Source organism: Nyctereutes procyonoides, unplaced genomic scaffold, assembly GCF_905146905.1.
Source record: "Nyctereutes procyonoides isolate TBG_1078 unplaced genomic scaffold, NYPRO_anot_genome, whole genome shotgun sequence".
NCBI lineage: Eukaryota > Metazoa > Chordata > Mammalia > Carnivora > Canidae > Nyctereutes > Nyctereutes procyonoides.
In genome coordinates, this window is record NW_026575020.1 from 4,971,124 (window position 1) to 4,994,050 (window position 22,927).

The 22,927-nt window shown below is 39.6% G+C and overlaps 1 protein-coding gene across 5 annotated transcripts in view; it reads left to right on the plus strand.

Annotated features, from left to right (window-relative positions):
• Positions 1-22,927, plus strand: part of FBXL20 (F-box and leucine rich repeat protein 20) — a 104,186-nt gene that overhangs the window by 47,511 nt on the left and 33,748 nt on the right. For 4 of the 5 annotated variants that reach the window (XM_055316153.1, XM_055316171.1, XM_055316162.1 and 1 more), the window contains one exon: positions 11,383-11,444. In XM_055316153.1, coding sequence (XP_055172128.1) covers positions 11,383-11,444 — 62 coding nt within the window. Of the gene's footprint in view, positions 1-8,797; positions 8,817-11,382; positions 11,445-22,927 lie in introns of those variants that run through there. The other variant, XM_055316187.1, reaches the window with a different exon arrangement.

A 22,927-nucleotide genomic window follows, 5' to 3' on the forward strand; every position in this document is an offset into this window, starting at 1 on the left:
CTATTACTGAAAAATACAGGCAAAATAGAGACCCAGAATAGCAAACACAGAGAATTTGTTGTTAGCAGACATGAAATACAGCTTTGCATGAAATCCTAAAGGCAGTCCTTCAACCTGAAAGGATACGGTTCCAAATGGTAACTTGAAGGAAGAGCACTGTAAAAGTTAATTACCAGAGTAAATATTGAAGGCTATAAATAAAATTTTCTCTTATATTAGTTCAACTGAATTCAAAGACACTTGTGTGACACAATCATAAAACTCTATCATTGGGCTTTTTTTTTTTTTTTTAAATCATTGGGCTTTTAAGATTAATATATAGTGGGCCCCTGGCTGGCACAGTCAGTTAAGCGTTCGTCCGACTCTTGGTTTTGGCTCAGGTCATGAGATCAAGCTCTGCATCAGGCTCTGAGCTCAGCAGAGTCTGCTGGTTTCTCTTTCCTTTTCCCTCAGCCTCTCCGTGCATGTGTACATGCGTTCTCTCTCTCTCACTCGCTGTCTGTAAAATGAGTCTTTAAAAAAAGATAAATATGCAGGATGATAATAGCAAAAAGGAGGAGGAGGGAAATAGATTTCTTTTGGAGCAAAGTTTTTATATGTTACCAGAATTAGTACTAATCTAAAATAGATTGTGATATTTTTTTAAACAAAAAAATTACAGTGATACACTAGAGAATACCAACTTAAAAGAAGATAGTAAAAGAAGAACAAAAGACATGAGACAAGGGACGCCTGGGTGGCTCAGCGGTTGAGCATCTGCCTTTGGCTCAGGGCATGATCCTGGAGTCCCAGGATCGGGTCCCACTTCAGGCTCCCTGCATGGAGCCTGCTTCTCCCTCTGCCTATGTCTCTGTATCTCTCATGAATAAATAAATAAAAATCTTAAAAAAAAAAAGACATGAGACATACATAAAACAAACAGCAAAATGAGACATATCCCACTAAATAATTACAATAGAATGTGAATGACTTGTATACTTAAAAGGCATAGATTGTCAGACTAGATTTTTTTAAAAAACAAGATTCAACTTTATGCTGTGTAGAAGAGGCACACTTTAAATTCAAAGTCACAGATAGGTTGAACATAAATGAATAGAAGATATACTACATATGTACTAGCCTTGAACCATCTAGAATAAAATTAAGAATTCAGTTTGGGGCACCTAGATAGCTCAGTTAAAGTGTCAAACTCTTGGTTTCGGCTCAGGTCATGATCTTAGGGGCATGGGATTGCACTCATCTGCTTGAGATTCTCTTCCTCTCCCTCTGCCTCTCCCCCTGCTTGTGCTCTCCTTGGTTTGAGCACGTGCTTTCTCAAATCTTAAAAAATACATTTTGATTCATAGTATTAAAAATAATAAAATACTTAGGGAAAATATAAGACTTATACACTGAAAATTATGAAACATTGCCAAGAGAAATTAAAGAAGACCTAAAAGATAATTAGATATTCCAAGTTCATGGTTTGGAAGACCCAATATTAAGATGGCAGTTTTCTCCAAATTGATCTATGGAATCAATGCAATCTCTCAAAATCTCAGCAGGCTTTTTTTTTTCTTTTAAAGATTTTATTTATTCATGAGAGACAGAGAGAGAGAGGCAGAGACATGGGCAGAGGGCAAAGCAGGCTCCATGTAGGGAGCTCGATGTGGGACTCGATCCTGGGTCTCTAGGATCATGCCCAGGGCTGAAGGTGGTGCTAAACCGCCGAGCCACCCGGGCTGCCCCAGCAGGCTTTTTTGTAGAAATTGGCAAGGTGGTTCTAAAATTTATATGGGGGCAGCCCCGGTGGCGCGGCGGTTTAGCGCTGCCTGCAGCCCAGGGTGTGATCCTGGAGACCCAGGATCGAGTCCCACGTCGGGCTCCCTGTGTGGTGCCTGCTTCTCCCTCTGCCTGTGTCTCTGCCTCTCTCTCTCTCTCTCTCTCTCTCTCTCTCTCTCTCTCTCTGTGTGTGTGTGTGTGTCTTTGTGAATAAATAAATTAAAATCTTTAAAAAATAATAAATAAAAAAATTTATATGGAAATGCTGCAAAATGAACACAGAAGAATTCACTTACTGATTTCAAAATAACATTATGCTATGGTAATCAAGACAGTTATTGGCATAAAGATAGACCTACAAAGTAATGGAACAGTATTGAGAATCTAAGAATAAATGTTTACATTTGTGGCCAGTTGATTTTTTTTTTTTTTGTGGCCAGTTGATTTTTGATAAAGGTTTCAATAACGGCAATTCAGTGGGAAAAGAATAGTCTTTTAAACAAATGGTATTGAAACAATTGGATATCTGCAGGGTAGAAGATGAACTTTGGTCTTTACTTCCAACCATATGTATGAAAAATAACTCAAAATGGATCATATACTTAAATGTAAGAACTAAAACTATAAAACTTCTGGAATGAAACATAGCAGATAAGCTTTATGACCATTGGTTAGGCAGATTCATATACAGGTTTTACCCTGCTATCTGAAAGTAGAGTATCCCTGTGAAACTTTGTAAGCTGAAATGGTGCAAAGCGAAGAAGCAGTTCTGTTAATCTATATGGAAACTTGAGGTGCACCTACCTGGGTGGCTCAGTTGGTTAAGCGTCTGCCTTTGGCTCAGGTCATGATCCCAGGGTCCTGGTCAGGCTCCCTGCTCATCAGGGAGTCAGCTTCTCTCTCCCCCTGCTTGTACTCTTTCTTACTCTGCTTGATCTCTCTATAAGAAGTAATCTTTTAAAAAAATTTTTTCTTGACCATTCCTAGAACCAAAAAGTAATGTCTCTTCAGCTTTCCTTATACCTTGGGATACATCTTGCTGATAGATCCACAAAATAAATCAAGATAAAGCACAAATGCTCACAGACACAATTAAAGGCTGTGGTAGCTTGATACTGAGATGCTGAGCATGGTTCATGGGAAGGGAGCTTGGTAGTGCTACTCTCACTGCTCTCGGTTTACTCTGCCTCTCTAATGGCTCACTTGTAAAACCCTGAACACTATTTTTGCTTCTTACCTTTTTTCATAAAAGTGAAAATCCTCTTCAGATATCATTTGGTTTTCAGTTAAAAAACAGTACCAGTGTATTAGGGGATTCCTGGGTGGCTCAGCGGTTTAGCGCCTGCCTTTGGCCCAGGGCGTGATCCTGGAGCCCTGGGATCGAGTGCCGCGTCGGGCTCCCTGCACGGAGCCTACATCTCCCTCTGCCTGTGTCTCTGCCTCTCTCTCTGTGTCTCTCATGAATAAATAAATAAAATCTTTAAAAAAAAAAAAAAAAAGGAAAGTGGCATAACACAGACTTTCAAAAAGTAGAGATTATGTGTATGTAACATCAAAAGCATGATTGATTTTTTAAAGGTGAATTGAACTTTATCAAAATTAAAAACATTTGTCCTTCAAAAGATACCATCAAGAAGTAGAAGACACAACCCACAGAATGGGAGAAAATATTTGCAGATCATATAATCCATGATGGGTCTGTATATATATTCAAAGTCCTTGAATATATAAAGAACTGCTAAATCTCAATGGTAAGAAGACAACCCACATAAATGGACAAGTGATTTGAATACGTATTTCACCAAAGAAGTCATTTGACTAACATTAAAAGGTGCTCATTAACATTAGTAATTACAGAAAAGCAAATTGAAACCATGGTATACCAATTGGCCAAAGTTAAACAGCTAGACAAAAACAAGTGATGGTAAAATATGGACACACTGGAACTCTCATACATTGCTGGTGGGAATGTAAAGTGGAAAACAATTTATTGGTTTCTTTAAAAGTTTAAAATAAACAGGTGCTTGACTGGCCCAGTTGGTAGATCACACAACTCTTGATCTCAGGGTTGTGAGTTCGAGCCCTATGTTGGATGTAGAATTTACTTAAATCTTGGGGCTTCTGTGTGGCTAGGTTGGTTAAGTGTCTGGCTCATGGTTTCGCCGGGGGTCATGATCTCAGGATCTTGAGACTGAGGTCAGCGTCTCCACTGTCAGCAGGGAGTCTGCTGGAGATTCTCTCTCCCACTCCCTCTTGCCTCTTTCTGCCACACATGTGCACATGCGCTCTTGCTCAAATAAATAAAATCTTTTTTAAATAACAAAAAAAAGTGTAAAATAAACAACCTATAACAAAACCCAGCAACTATCTTAGATTCTGTACATAAGAAATGAAAACCTGGGGGCAGCCCCGGTGGCACAGCGGTTTAGCACCGCCTGCAGCCCAGGGCGTGATCCTAGAGACCCTGAATCGAGTTCCTCATCGGGCTCCCTGCATGGAGCCTGCTTCTCCCTCTGCCTGTGTCTCTGCCTCTCTCTCTGTGTCTCTATGAATAAATAAATAAAATCTTAAAAAAAAAAAAAAGAAATGAAAACTTGGGATGCCTGGGTGGCTCAGTGGTTAAGTGTCTGCCTTTGGCTCAGGGCCTGATCCCAGGATCCAGGATCAAGTCACATCACGCTCTCTGCGAGGAGCCTGCTTCTCCTTCTGCCTTTGTCTCTTCCTTTCTCTCTCTGTGTCTCTCATGAATAAATAAATCTTTAAAAAAAAAAACTGAAAACTTATTTCAACCAAGACTTATTTAGAATAATTATAGAAGCATTATTCATGATAGTAAAAAATATATAGCAATCTAGATGCTTGCCAGCTGGGAATGAATAAACAAAATATGGCATTTCATAAACTGGAATACTATTCGACAGTATAAAAGGAATGACTGGTGCATGCTACAACATGATGAGTTTTAAAAATATGCAGAATAAAGGAAGCCAGATATAAAAGATGACATGTTTTATGTTTCCATTTTTTTTAATGTCCAGAAAAGGAAAATCTGTACAAACAGAAAGGCAATTAGTGGTTGCTTAAGGTTGGGTATAAGCAAATGGATGGATAGCAAACAGGCATGAAGGATATTTTTGGGGTGATGAAAATTTAAAAATGAGGTGATGGTTGTACAGTAAAAAATAATTTTTAGGTTTACTAAAAATTATTGAATGTACACTTAAAACCAGTGAATTTTATGGTTAGTGAGTTATACCATTTAAAGCTGTTTAAAAAAATACGATATATATACAGATAAAATTGCATGATGGTGAAAACCTAGTAATTACAGATTTCTTTAACAAGAAATTTAATATGGCCCCTAGGTGGCTCAGTGGTTGAGTGTCTGCCTTTGGCTCAAGGCGTGATCCTGGGGTCCTGGGATTGAGTCCCACGTCAGGCTTCCTGCATGGAGTCTGCTTCTCCCTCTGTGTCTCTTCCTCTCTCTCTGTGTGTCTCTCATGAATAAATTAAAAAAAAAATTTAAATGACACTTATGAAATCGCACACATAATTTTCTCTTCTAACCCATTGGCCAGAACTCAGTGACTTGGCTTTATATAGCTGCAGGAGAAATGAAGTTTTCTTTACATACAGCCATGTGCTAGCTAAATGTTGGGAATTCTGTTACGCTAGGAGAATGGATAACTAATATTCTCTACCAAAGTACCCACTAAATTTTGTGTTCTATAAAGCTGAAAGAGATCTTTAATTTTTTAAGTCAGGAACTATACTCTAATTCAACCAGCAGGGGTCACTGTTGAGCAAGTACATTCTTTGCTATTTCCTTTGTTAAACCTACGTGCCATTACATTTCTTATATAATTTATAGAAACTAATTATAATTGTAGAAGCCAATAACACACTATATGCTAGTTAATTAAATTTTTTTAAAAATTAAGAATATACCTTCAGAGAACTGAAATGTGTATCCCACATTTTTGTACTTTGCTCACCAATAAAACTTGGTGGTAGTGGGGGAAATCCCTGGGTGGTTCGGCAGTTTGGCGCCTGCCTTTGGCCAGGGCGTGATCCTGGCATCCGGGGATCGAGTCCTCTTCGGGCCTCCTGCATGGAGCCTGCTTCTCCTCTGTGTCTCTGCCTCTCTCTCTCTTTATCTGTCTCTCATTAAAAAATAAATAAAATCTTAAAAAAAAAAAACTTGGTAAGAGATACGGGAGAAAAAAGTACATTTATCGTTATGAACACTGAGTAATGCACAGAAATATTTAATCATTGTACTGTACACCTGAAAATAATAAAACGCTGTTGTGCTTGAATTCAAAAAATTTTTAATGAATGCAAAAAATAAAAACAATTATAGTTTTATACAAAGCAGCAGTAAATGCTAGTGTATAACAAGACACCTCAATTGGATTTTTTAAAGCCTGAATATTTAAGAATGTCTTATCCTAGATAAATACTGTTGCAATATCTATTTGCTTGTTCAGAGGATGATGTCCTACCTTGAAACAATTAATAGAGAACAACCTAGTTGCTCTCATGTTTTACCCATTACCCTGTCCTTGTACTGTAGATAGATTATAAATATACATAATGAAATGATATATTCCTGTTAATATAAAACCAGATTACCTAAGAATGTCAGATGTTTGAATAGTCAGCTTCCTCTTACAACAATTATATCCAAAATCTTTGACAAATTTGTTGTAATTCATCATATCCTGGACCTAACCGGTTTTGGCAACCTTTATATTTTGCATGAGAAACCAAAGTTTGATTCAGCTGAAATAGTAGAATACCTAAAACATATTCTGTTGCTTCTGTGAAACATTTATTTTACCAGCAATGCCATGAACTGAGGCAGAAGCTATATGGGCTTCCTAGAAAATATTTAAAATTATTGTGTCTACCTCTAGGATTATTTTCTAAGCTCCATTGTTATATCACTCCAAATAATGAAATATTCGGGTTATTTCTTAGAACTGTAATTTCTTTCCCTTTCTTTTTTATTTTTTTTAAGGATTTTCTTTATTTATTCATGAGAGAGACACAGAGAGAGAGAGAGGCACAGACACAGGCAGAGGGAGAAGCAGGCTCCACGCAAGGAGCCTGATGTGGGACTCGATCCTGGGTTTCCAGGATCACACCCTGGGCCGAAGGTAGGCGCCAAACCGCTGAGTCACCCTGGCTGCCCACACATTTCTTTTTCTTTTTTTTTTTTTTAAGTAGGCTATATATCCAACATGGAACCCAAAATGGGGCTCTAGTCATGACCCTGAGATCAACACCTGAGCTGAAATCAAGAGTCAGATTTTTTGTGTGTTTTTTGTTATTTTTTTTCAAGACTTTATTTATTCATGAGAGACACAGAGAGGCAGAGACGTAGGCAGAGGGAGAAGCAGGCTCCATGCGGGGAGCCTGATGCGGGACTCAATCCTGGGACTCCAGGATCATGCCCCGAGCTGAAGACAGTCACTTAACGCTGAGCCACCCAGGCGTCCCTGAACGACTTGTTAAAATATGGATCTGTTAAAATATGGATCGCCATTCTTTCTTTCCACCTGCTCCCCGCCTCATTTCTGATACTATAGGTCTGGGTACAGCCCAAGAATTTGCATTTCTAATGAAGTCACACTTGATACTGATGCTACTGGTCAGATAACCACAGGTTGTGAACCATTGATCTTATACTTTCTTGGGACTTTGGAGTAAACTATAAATGTGCAGAAGGAAGAGGAGGAATATGTAAATCTGAACAGATGTCCTATTAGCTTGGTGTTTCCCAAATCCCCCTGGGACGTTGTTCCTTTTTCCCTTCACTTACCTTCATGCTCCCACAGGGGACAAGACCATTCAATCTATGTGGACTGATGTGAGGAAAGAAATTAATTATTGGGTGTGATTTTTGTTCCTTTTTATATATAGAGTTTAGAAGACATATGAATGACCTATGGCAGGTTTATATCTTTAATCAGTTTAGTTACTGTGTATATTCAAGTGAGCAAAGTGCCTTACTAGGTGAGATGTGTAGCACTTAAAAAAATAGTTTGAGGGATGCCTGGGTGGCTCATCTGCCTTTGGCTCAGGGCATGATCCTGGAGTTCCAGGATTGAGTTCCACATCAGGCTTCCTGCATGGAGCCTGCTTCCCCTCTGCCTATGTCTCTGCCTCTTTCTCTCTGTGTCTCTTATGGATAAATAAATAAAATCTTTTTTAAAAAATAGTTTGAGTACATGAGATACGGAGGTTAGCATTTTTAGTATATAAATGATTGTCCTTTTGTGAATTTTAGTGGGGCAGAGTCTAGTAGATTGGGGAGTCTGTTTGGTACTTAAAAACTTTTCCCCCAAAAGATCTTAAGCTTAAGGGATCCCTGGGTGGCGCAGCGGTTTGGCGCCTGCCTTTGGCCCAGGGCGCGATCCTGGAGACCCGGGATCGAATCCCACATCGGGCTCCCGGTGCATGGAGCCTGCTTCTCCCTCTGCCTGTGTCTCTGCCTCTCTCTCTCTCTGTGTGACTATCATAAATAAATAAAAATTTAAAAAAAAAAAGGTCTTAAGCTTAAGATAAATGTTATGTGCTATCTAACTCTGAAAATCTTCCAGGTTTCCATTTTTGATACTTTATCTTTCTTTACAAGACATTGTTATTTATGTCATCAACCCTTGATTATTTGGCTTTTTAAATGGGTTACAATGCATTATTTTCTGTAAGTGTACCCAGAGAGTAATGATCATTATAATGTAGCATCTTAGAAACCATATAATTTGAGAAAAACTTAAGCTTGTTTAGGAGGAAATATGATGGCTTCATTTTGAAAGACTGCCTTATAGAAGAAGGGTATGATTTTTTTTTTTTTTTTTTTTTTTTTTTTTTTTTTTTATTCATGATAGGCACACAGTGAGAGAGAGAGAGAGGCAGAGACACAGGCAGAGGGAGAAGCAGGCTCCATGCACCGGGAGCCCGATGTGGGACTCGATCCCGGGTCTCCAGGATCGCGCCCTGGGCCAAAGGCAGGCGCCAAACCGCTGCGCCACCCAGGGATCCCAAGGGTATGATTTTTAATAGCTTCCACTAATGAGTAGAAATTATAGGAAAGCAGATTATTCTTTGATGTCATATACTTTACTAAAATATGTCATTGTCAGTCAACAGCATTACTTTTATTATTATAAGATTGTCTGTTGCACTGAAACTGGATAGTCGCACTTTCCATCATCAAGTCCATTTGCTTCTTCAAAAATCTTCCTTTTCTCCAATTTCTTTTTTTTTTAATTTTCACCAACCCTATAATCTCACAGAGACCTGCGTCATTTTTTACTTGAACTATAATTTCAGTATATTCTTAGTTTATCTCTTTGCCACCAATCTGGAGTTTAATTTCTTAAGGTGTCTCTTCTCTACAGGATTATTTCAAATCTCTAGCCTGATATACAAGTTTCCTTCATGAGCAACCCCCCCCCCATCCACTTAACAGTTAAATTGGTTGAGTTCCTAGCATGTGTGTGGCCCTGTGCTCAATCCTGGAAATATGATGGCAAACATGAAAGCCACAGTCCCTGCCTTCACAGAGCTTTCCATTTAGCTGGAAGGTACGTTGTTATAGTTATCAGAAAATATTTATCGTAATTACTCTTTGAATGTCTGAGATTGAGGGGGGAGGTACATTCTCTCCACTACTTTCCTATCTCTACTTCCCTTCCATTACTTTTTCTACTTTGAATCGTGAAATGCTAAGGCCTTCATATATGACTCCATGGTTTTATACATACTACCTTCCCCATTTTTCCTAGTTTATTAGTTTCTGGCCTTCCTTTAAGACCCAGTTTAGATGTCACCTGTGGGCAGAATTAGTTATTTCTTGCCTTGCTCTTGTATACCTCTTGTGATTTATTTCTAATACTTAATATTTACTTATGTGTGTTCATTGTAGAACAAGAGTTCCTGAAATATAAAGAGACATCTCCTGTTTGTATCTCACTGCCTATAAAAGTGCCTGATTTGAGAGGGTGTTCAGTAAATTTCATTGCATGAAGTCAAGAGGTATCTCTTGTAATACTTAATATCAGGGACCGAGCATATTTTCCTCAGCTTCAATGACATGTATGTTTGCTGTTTTTACTCTGCTTTTTATTAAGTATAGATATTTGTTTTTTTATGTAGCTTAACTACACAAGCTTTATAGTCGTGATCTCCTCTGTGGGACAAAGGATGACTGTTTAAAAATATCCATTATGGGGCAGCCCCGGTGGTGCAGCGGTTTAGCGCCACCTGCAGCCCGGGGCGTGATCCTGGAGACCAGGGATCGAGTCCCACGTGGGGCTCCCTGCATGGAGCCTGCTTCTTCCTCTGCCTGTGTCTCTGCCTCTCTCTCACTCTGTATCTCTCATGAGTAAATAAAAAATGAAATTTAAAAAAAAATAAATAAAAATTAAAAATTAAAAAATCCATTATGGGTTATTTGATTAATTTGTTAAATGATGGAGGGCAGCCACGATGGCCCAGCAGTTTGGCACCGCCTTCAGCCTGGGGTATGATCCTGGAGACCTGGGATTGAGTCCCATGTCAGGCTCCCTGCATGGAGCCTGCTTCTCCCTCTGCCTGTGTCTCTGCCTCCCTCTCTCTCTGTGTCTGTCATGAATAAATAAATAAAATCTTTTAAAAATTTTTTGTTAAATGATCACTTGTGTACATCAAGATTGCATATGGTAATGGTTATGAAGCATTACCAATTTTCTCCATATTATATAAAACTCAGAATGTTCCCTATCCTAGGTTTCTGAGCACCTCCTTGAACAAGTAAATGTGACTTAGATTTGGAGAATCACCTTAACTTAATGGCATTTTTATTTTTTTATTTTTTTTAAATTTTTTTTATTTATGATAGCCAGAGAGAGAGAGAGAGAGAGAGGCAGAGACACAGGCAGAGGGAGAAGCAGGCTCCATGCACCGGGAGCCTGACGTGGGATTCGATCCCGGGTCTCCAGGATCGCACCCTGGGCCAAAGGCAGGTACCAAACCACTGCGCCACCCAGGGATCCCTTAATGGCATTTTTAAATGGTCACTGTGCAGTGATACGATTTTTAAGCAAATAAATCTTTTCCAATTCAGTTTCCTTACATAGAAAATGAAGATTAACGATAATATGAAGATTCAGTACATTAGTACATGAAAAGCACTTAACATAATACCTGCCACATAATGTCATCCTTCTGATTGTAATTGATTGTTTCTAAAGCTACAAAACAAATTAAATGTCTCAAAGATGTTTTTTAGGGGTATGTGGGTGCTTCAGTCAGTTAAGCTTTCTGCCTTCGGCTCAGGTCATGATCTCAGGGTCCTGGGATCGAGCCTCGCATCGAGCTTCCAGTTCAGAGGGGAGCCTGCTTCTCCCTCTCCCTTTGCTCCCCCATCTCACTTATGCTCTCTCATTCTCTTTCTGTGTCAAATAAATATTTTGAAAAAGATGTTTTTTAGCCTAAAGAGTCCCTAAAAATATGACTTTGGTTTATAATAATCACTGTATTTATTTATGTCTCTCTTTAGATGATTGCCTCTAAGCTTTGAGTTGAACAGAATAAAATGTTGAGTAATACTAAATTATTTTGTTTTTGCAGATGTTCTCAAATAGTGATGAAGCTGTAATCAATAAAAAACTTCCCAAAGAACTCCTATTACGGTAAGTCTGAATGCTAATTTTAGTTTGTGTGTGTGTGTGTGTGTGTGTGTGTGTGTGTGTGTGTGTGTGTATCCTATTTGGCTATTTAAAAATTTTTAGACTTACTGCTAATTTTTGTGTATTTACAGGAACTGGATTATCTGAATTTGTAAATTTATTAATTCTTTTGTTAAATAGTCTTGACTGTATTTTTTAGATATGGATCAAAATTTCAAATGTTTCATTTCAAAACAGTTTTCTCCTACCTGATTTGTACCTATATGATTTTGTTTACTAGTTTTCCCTTGCTCTATTCTTGTATATAATATGAAAGATATATTTTATTTTATTATAATGCTGATTTTTAAGTGATTCTAACTCACCCCCCCACTTCCCATTCCCAATATCAAATATGTCCATAAAATGACTTGTGTTTGAGACAAAATATTACGTATACTGAGGCCCTATATAGAAGAGTTACAGCCCTTTATTTTAAAGGTAAAAAGGTAGGAGTGCCTGACTGGCTCAGTTGGTGGAACATGAGACTCTTGATGTCAGGATTGTAAATTGGGTGTAGAGATTACTTGAAAATAAAATCTTGAAAAAAATAAAAAGGTAAAAGTTATTTGAAACTCTTTCTTGTATTACGGTTGTAATTTTATCCTCCTTATTTTTAACAAGTAGAAATTACATTTGGGATCACCCACAACATAAAACACACAGCCTCCAATTTATATACATCTGACCTAGAAATTACCTAGGGAAAAACTAAGGGGGTTATTTTCAGCGCCCATTATTTGGGCACTTAATCGTGCTATTCTTTGTTCACTTATGTAGAAAATCATAACTTAGAAAGGTATATTGTCATTTGCAAATGTTAAAATTTAAACAAGTTGTACTTGGGGGCATCTAACTCTTATTCTTAGCTGCTACTGCAGCCCAGCCATAACCAGCCCAATTCCTACTCAAGGTGGATAATAATTTCATGCTAGTGCTGGTGAAGAAGAGTATTTCTGGCATTTCTAAGGATTTGCATGTCTGAGTCCTTCACTATATTGCAAGTACCTTGTAAGCAGGGACTGTTTTCTTTCTTTCTTTCTTTCTTTCTTTCTTTCTTTCTTTCTTTCTTTTTTTTTTTTTTTTTGCAGAGACTGTTTTCTTATAAATCTTTATATAATACCTTATACATTGGAGATACTAAGAAAAAAAATAACGACATTGAACTTGGGATGAATTTTTTTCATGGAAGTAATGCTTTTGTACATGCTGGTTGACTATAATTGAAATCATAGCAATACACCCTAAGCTACAGGGCTATGGAGAATGTATCCTGGGTATCTTGAATATCCCTCAAATTTCAGCAAAATTTTAGCCATTGAAAAGATAAATATTTTTAAATGGGTTATGTTCTTTACTGTTACTATAAACTGAGTACACTAAGACATACTTCAATTTTTTTTTTTAAATAATGACAGTTAATTCGTACTATAGTAGTTTACCTAAAGACTCACTAAGATTCAGGGAAATTATTTGATTCTTTGGTAATTGGCTGCCCCCTGTTATGGTATACATTTTTATGTTTTATTAGAGTTTTTCTTCACGGAAGACAGACATAAAGGCCACATACTGTATAATTCCACTTATATGACATATCCAGGATAGACAGATCCATGGAAATAGGGGTTGCCAGGGGCTGTGGTGAGAGATGATAGGGAGTGACTGCTAATGGGTGACTGCTAATAGGGTTTCTTTTGGGAGTGATGAAATGATCTGAAATTAGTGATTGTGGATACTAAAAACCACTGAATTGTGTACTTTAAAACAGTAAATTTTGGAATGCCTGGGTGGCTCAGTGATTGAGCATCTGCCTTCAACTTAGGGTATGAGCCCAGGGTCCTAGGATTGAGTCCCACATTGGGCTCCCTGTAGGGAACCTGCTTCTCCCACTGCCTATCTCTGCCTCTCTCTCTGTCTCTAGAGAATAAATAAAAATAAATTTAAAAAAAATTTTAAAGGCGGGGGAGGTAAATTTTATGGAATATGGATTCTCTGTAATATGTATGTAATTTTTATATTTTCAATTTTATAATACAATTTATAATAAAAATTTCAATAATACAGTTGCTTTTTTTTTTTTAAAGATTTCATTTATTTATTCATGAGAGACACAGAAAGAGAGAGGCAGAGACAATGCAGAGGAAGAAGCAGGCCCCATGGAGGGAGCCTGATGCGGGACTTCATCCCGGAACTCCAAGATCACATCCTGAGCTGAAGGCAGATACTCAACCGCTGAGCCACCCAGGCGCCCCTCAATAATACAGTTGTAATAAAATATGCAATTATATAATAAGTATTTATTATATAATTTATTTTTTTAAGATTTTATTTATTTATTCATAGAGACACAGAGAGAGAGAGAGAGACAGACAGACAGACAGACAGACAGAGGGAGAAGCAGGCCCAATACAGGGAGCCCGACATGGGACTCAATCCCAGGTCTCTGGGATCACGCCCCGGAATGAAGGCGGCGCTAAACCGCTGAGCCACCTGGGCTGCCCTATTATATAATTTAAAATAAAAATTCAGGGGCGCCTGGGTTGCTCAGTTGGTTACGCATCTGACTTTGGTTCAGGTCATGTTCCAGGGTCCTGGGATAGAGCCCCACATTGAGTTCTGTGCTCAGCGGGGAGTCTGCTTGTCCCTCTGCCCCTCCTCCCACTTGTGCTACCCTCCCAAATAAATAAATAAATAAAATCTTTTTAAAAAATCAGCTTGTGGATCCCTGGGTGGCGCAGCAGTTTGGCGCCTGTCTTTGGCCCAGGGCGTGATTCTGGAGACCCCGGATCGAATCCCACGTCGGGCTCCCGGTGCATGGAGCCTGCTTCTCCCTCTGCCTATGTCTCTGCCTCTTTCTCTCTCTCTCTCTCTCTCTCTCTGTGTGTGTGACTATCATAAAATAAATTTTAAAAAAAAATCAGCTTGGGACACCTGGGTGGCTCAGCGGTTGAGCGTCGTCTATCTTTGGCTCAGGATGTGATCCCGAAGTTCCAGGATCGAGTCCCACATCGGGCTTCCTGCATGGAGCTTGCTTCTCCCTCTGCCTATGTCTCTGTCTCTTTCTCTCTGTGTCTCTCATGAATAAATAAATAAAAGCTTTAAAAAAATCAGCTTATATGACAAACACAGTGTATTGCTTTATTTTATGCTGTTTATGTTTACTGATTCTTCAGCCATATCCCACTTTTGGTGACTCATTTTAGCAAAGGTTTTGTGGATATTTTCTTTTTTTCTTTTATTTTTTAGACTTTAAAAATTTTTCATTTTAATTATTTGACAGAGCGAGGCAGGGAGCACAAGTGGGGGGGAACAGCAGAGGGTGAGGGAGAAGCCAACCTCGATCCCAGGACCCCGAGACCACATCCTGAGTCTAAGGCAGCCGCTTAACTGACTGAGCCACTCAGGCACCCCTGGGAATTTTCTTTGATGCTGGCATCTCTTCCTTAGATGCAGTCAGTCCCAAAGACAGCATGAAGGGTAGACTAATAATAGGTGACTTCTTAAGTGGGTGATTTGTAGTCTTCTGTTAAGAATACCCCACTTTAGAGATTTCTTCATAGCCGTTAGGTTGCTAGTGGTTACCTCTGATAAAATGGTATTGAAGAAGCAGGTATTTGAGTCCATACTTGTTTATTTAACAAAAACATTTTTTTTGCAGAGCATCTGGGTAGCTCAGTCAGTTAAGCATCAAGTTAGGTTAAGCTCAGGTCATGATCTTAGGGTCCTGGAATCAAGCCGCATGTTGGGCTCCCTGCTCTATAGGAAGCCTGCTTCTCCCTCTCCCTCTGCCTGCCGCTCCCCCTGCTTATGTTCTCTCCCAGTGTATCAAATAAAAAAATATTTATTTATTCATGCATGCAGGCATGCTGAAGGCAAGAGCAGCAAATAGAAAGTTGTTACAGTAATCTTTACTGGGGGGAAATGATGGCCTAAACTCCATCATAGTGATGGGCTAGAGAGAAAATGGACTCTATCAAGAGATTTTTATGAGTTGGAATTGACAGTGTATTTGCTTATTAATTTGATGTGATCACTAATGAGGGTATTGGGAAGGAGGCAAGAATAGTGCCCCAATTTTTTACTTTCTGCCAAGTAGATGGTCAGAACACTCACTAAGATAAAGAAAATAGGAAGAACAGGGTTAATTGAAAGAAAATAATGAAAATTAGTTCAGTTTTGGTACCTATGGATATCCAGGCAGATGTATATACAATTCTCAAGCTTAGCAGCATGATTTAAAAGTATATATATATAAACACATGAAAAAGTAAGAAATTATATAAATTTAGCTCTTTTTGGATTTACTGGTACCTGTGGGAAATAAAACAGGAAGAAATACAAGCCCTCTCAAACACTGAAATGAAGAGCTTTGGGACCAGAACATACAGCCTAGTGAGCATCCTATAGATTGGCAACCTTTGGGTCAGGTTTCCAAGTAGACTCAGTCAGATACCAACTTGGTGTCATTACCTGGTGATTGATGTGGTAAGAACTCTAGAAAAGAGCTGTGTATGGCAGATGTTGAGGTTTGGCCATATATTCGGATAATTTTACTCAAGCATTCTCTTTTGGCTTAAATGTTCTATATTAAGATAGTTGAAGTCTTATGAGTTAGCAATATTTATGCATATCCTAATATATATATATATATATATATATCCTTTTATTTATTTAATTTGTCTCCAGAGTACTTGAGACGGCTTGGCTCAGGAGCAAGTATAATCAATACAAATAAACTATGAGGACCATGACAAATATTTTTTAAAGTAGAAAACCAAAGCCAGAAAGGAAACACATGTACCCTTGTAAGACCTTACATAACTGCTTTAGAAGGGTTTCACATATAGCTTTAAATTTCTTGGTGGCATAAACAAAATAATATTCTTAACAGAAAAAGAGAAATATATATTATACCATAAAATCAGAGCTCTTTCTAGCACTGCTTTCTATTTATTTATTTATTTATTTATTTATTTATTTATTTATTTATTTATTTTTATTTATGATAGTCACACACAGAGACAGAGAGAGAGAAGCAGAGACATAGGCAGAGGGAGAAGCAGGCTCCATGCACCGGGATCCTGACGTGGGATTCGATCCCGGGTCTCCAGGATCGCGACCTGGGCCAAAGGCAGGCGCTAAACTGCTGCGCCTCCCAGGGATCCCCCTAGCATTACTTTCTAAGAAAAATTTCTCCAATGAGAGTCTACTTAGATTTGGTGGATAAGTTCTATAGCAAATTCAATCTTAGATTTCATATGGTCATGTCTTGTATTACCTTTGTAATAGTTAAAAACAAAATAATAACGTGGAAAAATGAATGCATGCTTCTGACAGTCCACTTGATCCAAGACTGCTTTTGGCTGCAGGTAATAGAAATTCTAACTGAGATGGGCTTAAACAGTAAGGGAAGTTATTTCATACAAAAGGAAGTACAAAATTAGGCTGCCTGCATCCTAAGGTTAATTGATTTAGAGGATCCACAGTGTCATCAGTAATTTTCTGTCTGTTCTGCTAGGAATATCATCAGCTTGGTCCTAAAAGCTCTTTTCTTTATGGGCACAAGATGGATGCCAGCAGTGTTGGATCAACATGTGTCTTCGTTCACTCTGAGGGGAGAGATAGGCATTTATATTCCAGTAAAGCCCTTTCTCAGATCTCATTAGCCCAAGTTGTCTTTAGGCCTGAACTAATCACTGAGATAGGTTTAGACTAATAAAATGGGCTGAAGGGATACTGGAGAGTTAGTTACAGTGCCAACCACAGATAGAATATAGCATACTTAAAGGAATCATGATGCCATTCAAATAGTCTCCTATAAATATCACTTCTATTATATGGAATTTTCATAAGATTAGGATAGTACAAGGATTATATTTCTTATGAGATCCTGGAGTCAAAATATCCTTAGTTGTGGATTGATGGTTGTTCCTGTACTTCAGGTAAACAAGTAGATTTGTCATCCTTTGATGGAAAATAAAAGTCCTAACCATGACTTCACCCCAATAAGGCATTACCTTACTTTCGCATTGAGTTTTATTTCCTCAAGAGGATATTAAAAAAAAAAGAGGGTATTATATACTTTTTCCAGCATGTCAACAAATGGTTAATGAATTGCTTAAAATTCTGTACCACAGAGCATAGCTAAGGTGATTTTTGTCTAGAAAGTGTTCATAGAAGGTGGTATTGCCAGTTGCTCAACACAGTAACCCCTCATTAACATTCCTATAGAGCTTCTCATTTAGAGAGACAGAACGTCCTTGTCAACTTGGTCTAGTTAATAATGAAGTAGTTGTTACTTGTACACCTGAGGAACTAAATGATTTAGTCAGCTACATGGGGTTACCACATATGAGTAGATTAGATTTGCATAAATTTCTGATCAATATACTCTTGTTTAAATAGTTAACTGTGAGTAGCTGGATAAAAGACCAGTTGTCTCATGTGTCCAGATTTGTAACAATCAATTATTTAAAAAACACACAGGATACTTACTTTTCTATTCTTCATGGCCAGGACTGTGCATCTGGTTTATTTAAGAGCAGTTTTGCATTGAGATTCAGGTTAAAAAGGAGGCCAAAAAGCACAGCCCTAATTTAAGATTCTGAAGATGATCTGATCTCATGGTGATATCTGCCAGCTCTGATTCATTTCTAATGTGAAGCTATGGTCCTTATGTACACATTAATAACCAAATATGTATAGTGAGCTCCTAAAATTTAATCTACAACAGATTCTTGTCTAAAGAGTCAAAAATCTTACAAGTAACATACATTGCTTTTAGCAGAATTCTCCACAAGACGATGGATAATAACCATAATGTTATAATTATCCCTGAAGTCCTATCACTTAAAACAGGGGCCTGGTAAACCTGCATGTATAGTTTGATAGTAAAGACACTAGCATGCAGTTTTAATGAACAATTCCTGTAACTAATAGTCTCTTGTGAGAAATAAGAAGTTTTTAATTTTGAAAATGTGTATGGGACGCCTGGGTGGCTCAGCGGTGAGCATCTACCTTCAGCTCAGGGCGTGATCCCAGAATCTGGGATTGAGTCCCATACCGGGCTCCCTGCATGGAGCCTTCTTTTTCCTCTGCCTGTGACTCTGCCTCTCTCTCTGTGTCTCTCATGAATAAATAAAATATTTTTAAAAAATGAAAATGTGGTGTAGTTTCTGCCAGACAGTAGACAAGTATCAGAACCCTCAAGTTCAGGGGCCCCTGAGTGGCTCTGTTGGTTAAGCATCTGCCTTTGGCTCGAGTTATGAGCCCAGTGTCCTGGGATCCAGCCCCCTGCTTCTCCCTCTCCCTTTCCCTCTGCTGCTTCCCCTGTTTGTATTCTCTCGTGTTCTCTTTCTCTTTTTTTTTAAGATTTTATTTATTTATTCATAGAGAGAGAGGCAGAGACACAGGCAGAGGGAGAAGCAGGCCCCATGCAGGGAGCCTGACATGGGACTCAGTCCCGGGTCCCCAGGATCACACCCCCGGCTGCAGGTGGCTCTAAACCGCTGCACCACTGGGGCTGCCCTAGTGTTCTCTTTCTCAAATAAATAAAACATTTTTTAAAAAAAGAACTTTAAGGGATACCTGGGTGGCTCAGCGGTTAAGCGTCTGCCTTTTGCTCAGGGCGTGATCCTGGGGTCCCAGGATTGAGTCCCACATTGGGCTCCCTACAGGGAGCCTGCTTCTCCCTCTGCCTGTGTCTCTGCTTCTCTCTGTGTCTCTCATGAATGAATAAATCTTAAAAAAAAAAAAAAAAAAAAACTTTAAATTCAGAGCAGGCCTTATTAACACATCATGTGGCCAGAGATCTTTGTCCAGGGCCTTTAAACATTATTTAACAAATAAAATACAAATTACTCGCTAACTACTGGGATGCGTGGGTGGCTCAGAGGTTGAGCATCTGTCTTCGGTTCAGGGTGTGATCCTGGAGTAACAGGATCGAGTCCTACATCGGGCTTCCTGCATGGAGCCTGCTTCTCCCTCTCCCTCTCCCTCTGCCTATGTCTCTGCCCCTCTTTTTCTGTGTGTCTCATGAATGAATAAATAAAATCTTTTTTAAAAAATTACTCACTAACCCAACACTTTGAAAAATACAAAGTGGTAAACAGCTGGCTTCTTTAATCCCTGTTCTTTCAATATCCCCCCCACACACACACACAAAAGCCTCCTCTCCCCCTCCAAAGGTAGATATATCCACTTATATCCAGATACATTATATGTATAATACTTAAATGTGCATCTTCATTTATCCATATTTTATATTTTTCAAAAATGAAAACATGGTATAAATACTTTTCTACAACTTGTTTTTGTTTCTGTCATTTAATAATCATTGACTTCTTTTTAGGTCAGTTCATGTATCCCATTCTTTCAAAAGGCAGCTATGTACAGTAGTTCATGGACTGTACCATAATTTAAGCATTTTTATTTATATTAAGGTTTTTTCTAACTTTTCATTATTTCAAATAATGCTGCCATGAGCATTCTATAAACCAGTTTTATTCCTTTTGCTTCTACAGGTTGTAATATATGTCTTTTATTTTAATGGACACTGTCAAAGTACTCCAAAAAAGTTATACCTATAGATATCCCCATTATATGAATAGAACTATCCAGTTAAAACCTCTCCAGGACCATTGTATGCTTTCTAACTTCTTCTTCTTCTTTTTTTTTTTTATTTTTTTATAAATTAATTTTTATTGGTGTTCAATTTACCAACATACAGAATAACACCCAGTGCTCATCCCGTCAAGTGTACCCCTCAGTGCCCGTCACCCATTCACCCCCACCCCCCACCCTCCTCTCCCTCCACCACCCCTAGTTCATTTCCCAGAGTTAGAAGTCTTTATGTTCTGTCTCCCTTTCTGATATTTCTCACACATTTCTTCTCCCTTCCCTTATATTCCCTTTCGCTATTATTCATATTCCCCAAATGAATGAGAACATACACTGTTTGTCTTTCTCCGGTTACTGTGGCCAAGTTCAAAAAGGGTGTTGCCTGAGTTCTTCTCTGGGATTTTGATGGAATCTTGTCTCACATTTAGATCTTTCATCTATTTTGAGTTTATCTTTGTGTATGGTGCAAGAGAGTGGTCCAGTTTCATTCTTCTGCGTGTGGATGTCCAATTTTCCCAGCACCATTTATTGAAGAGACTGTCTTTCTTCTAGTGGATCGTCTTTCCTCCTTTATCGTATATTAGTTGAGCATAAAGTTCAGGGTCCACTTCTGGGTTCTCTGTTCTGTTCCATTGATCTATATGTCTGTTTTTGTGCCAGTACCACACTGTCTTGATGAACACAGCTTTGTAGTACAACCTGAAATCTGGCATTGTGATGCCCCCAGATATGGTTTTCTTTTTTTAAAATTCCCCTGGCTGTTTGGGGTCTTTTCTGATTCCACACAAATCTTAAAATAATTTGTTCTAAGTCTCTGAAGAAAGTCCATGGTATTTTGATAGGGATTGCATTATACGTGTAAATTGCCCTGGGTAACATTGACATTTTCACAATATTAATTCTGCCAATCCATGAGCATGGAATATTTTTCCATCTCTTTGTGTCTTCCTCAATTTCTTTCAGAAGTGTTCTGTAGTTTTTAGGGTATATTTTGAGAACCATTTGAATGGTAAATGGTTCTCCAACCTTTTATTTTCAGGTTGTAGGTGTCCTTCTGTCTAAAATGAGTCTCTTGTAGACAGCAAATAGATGGGTCCTGTTTTTTTATCCAGCCACCAGTAGCTGTATAATGGTGCTTCTGAATTGGCTTTCTGACATTGAAGTGTAATCCAGATTTTGTAACTCTGTGGGAAAGAGGGCTGTTTCTGATTCTTTCTTTTGAAGTGAGGTTTTCCTTCTAGTCATTTTGCTCAGTGCAGAGTGGCCAAAAACAAGTTGTATTGGAACACGGGGGAGTATCACTGGTCCCTCTAGCTGGTCTTCTGGGGGAGGGGCCTGTTGCGCTGATTTTCAGGTGTTAGCACTTGGGGGAGCTGCTCTGCCCCTGCCTGCTGCCGGGCTCAGCGGGGGTTGTTTACCCCGTGGGGCCCCAGGAGGAACAGTCGCAGTTGCTATGGCAACTCTGGAAGCCTGGATTCAGCCTCCGCAGGAACTACGGGGCTCGGGCTCGGGGCTCTCGGTTCTCCGTCCGCAGGGCCTGGAGGCTCCCGGGCGGGGCCACTGATCTGCTCAGCTCGAGGCAGGAGCGTCCTCGCTGTCTTGGGCCCTCCCGGCCTCTGCCTGTCCCGGGGGAGGCCGGATCCTGGGCTGTGTCCCGGCGCCCTGTGCTCCGGGGCCTGCGCTGGTGGATTCGCGCTCCCGCCCCGCAGCTCCCTCCCTGGAGCCGCTCCCGAGCCCCTCCGAGCTGCTCCGGTCGGTCCCCGCCGTGCGCGCTGCAGCCCTTAGGGAGCTCGGGGCACTCTCCTGCGCTCGCAGGTGTCTGTTAGTGTCCCCGGGAGCCCGAGGGCATCCCCGCCCTCCTGGGTCCTGCTCCGACTCCCTGCGAGCCCCTTTCCGCCCGGGAAGGTTGGTGCAGCTCCTGCTTCTCCGGGTCGGGGCTCTCCTGTCCTGGGGACACTCGCCCCGGCCTCAGCCCGGCTCCTCGCGGGGCCCCTCCCCCTCGGAGGCCTTTTGTTTCTTTATTTCTTTTTCCCCCGTCTTCCTACCTTGATAGAAGCGCGAACTTTTCTCACTGTAGCGTTCCAGCTGGTCTCTCTTTACATCTCAGGCCGAATTCGTAAATTTTCAGGATGGTTTGAAGGTTATCTAGGTAATTTGGTGGGCACAGGTGATTTTCTTCTTTTTTTAAGAGAGGGAAGAGGGTGTAGAGGGAGAGAGAATCTTAAGCAGGCTCCATGCCCAGTGTGGAGCCCAACACAGGGCTCGATCTCAAAACCCTGAGATCATGACCTAAGCTGAAATCAAGAGCCAGACGCTGAACTGACTGAGCCACCCAGGTGCCCCTATGCTTTTTAACTTTTATTTTATTTTGTTTTATTTTATTTTATTTTATTTATTTATTTATTTATTTATTTATTTATTTATTTATTTATTTATTTATTTAAAGATTTTATTTATTCATGAGAGACACAGAGAGAGAGAGAGAGAGAGAGGCAGAGACACAGGCAGAGGGAGAAGCAGGCTCCATGCAGAGAGCCTGACATGGGACTTGATCCCGGGTCCCCAGGATCACACCCTGAGCTGAAGGTGGCACTAAACCACTGAGCCACCCGGGCTGCCCTAACTTTTTAAATAAGAATTTTATTAGGTGTTGTTCAAGAAGGTTTGGGATATTTGTCATAAGACTGTGTAGCCAAAGAAAGTTGGCTTTTTAGAGAAACATACTATAGGTAACCATATCCTAAAATTTATTTTCAGTATTGATTTGAACAGCCGGCCCCCGTTTTCTCCTCCAGGGATTTAGTAAGGTTTTGGGTTTGTTTGTTTGT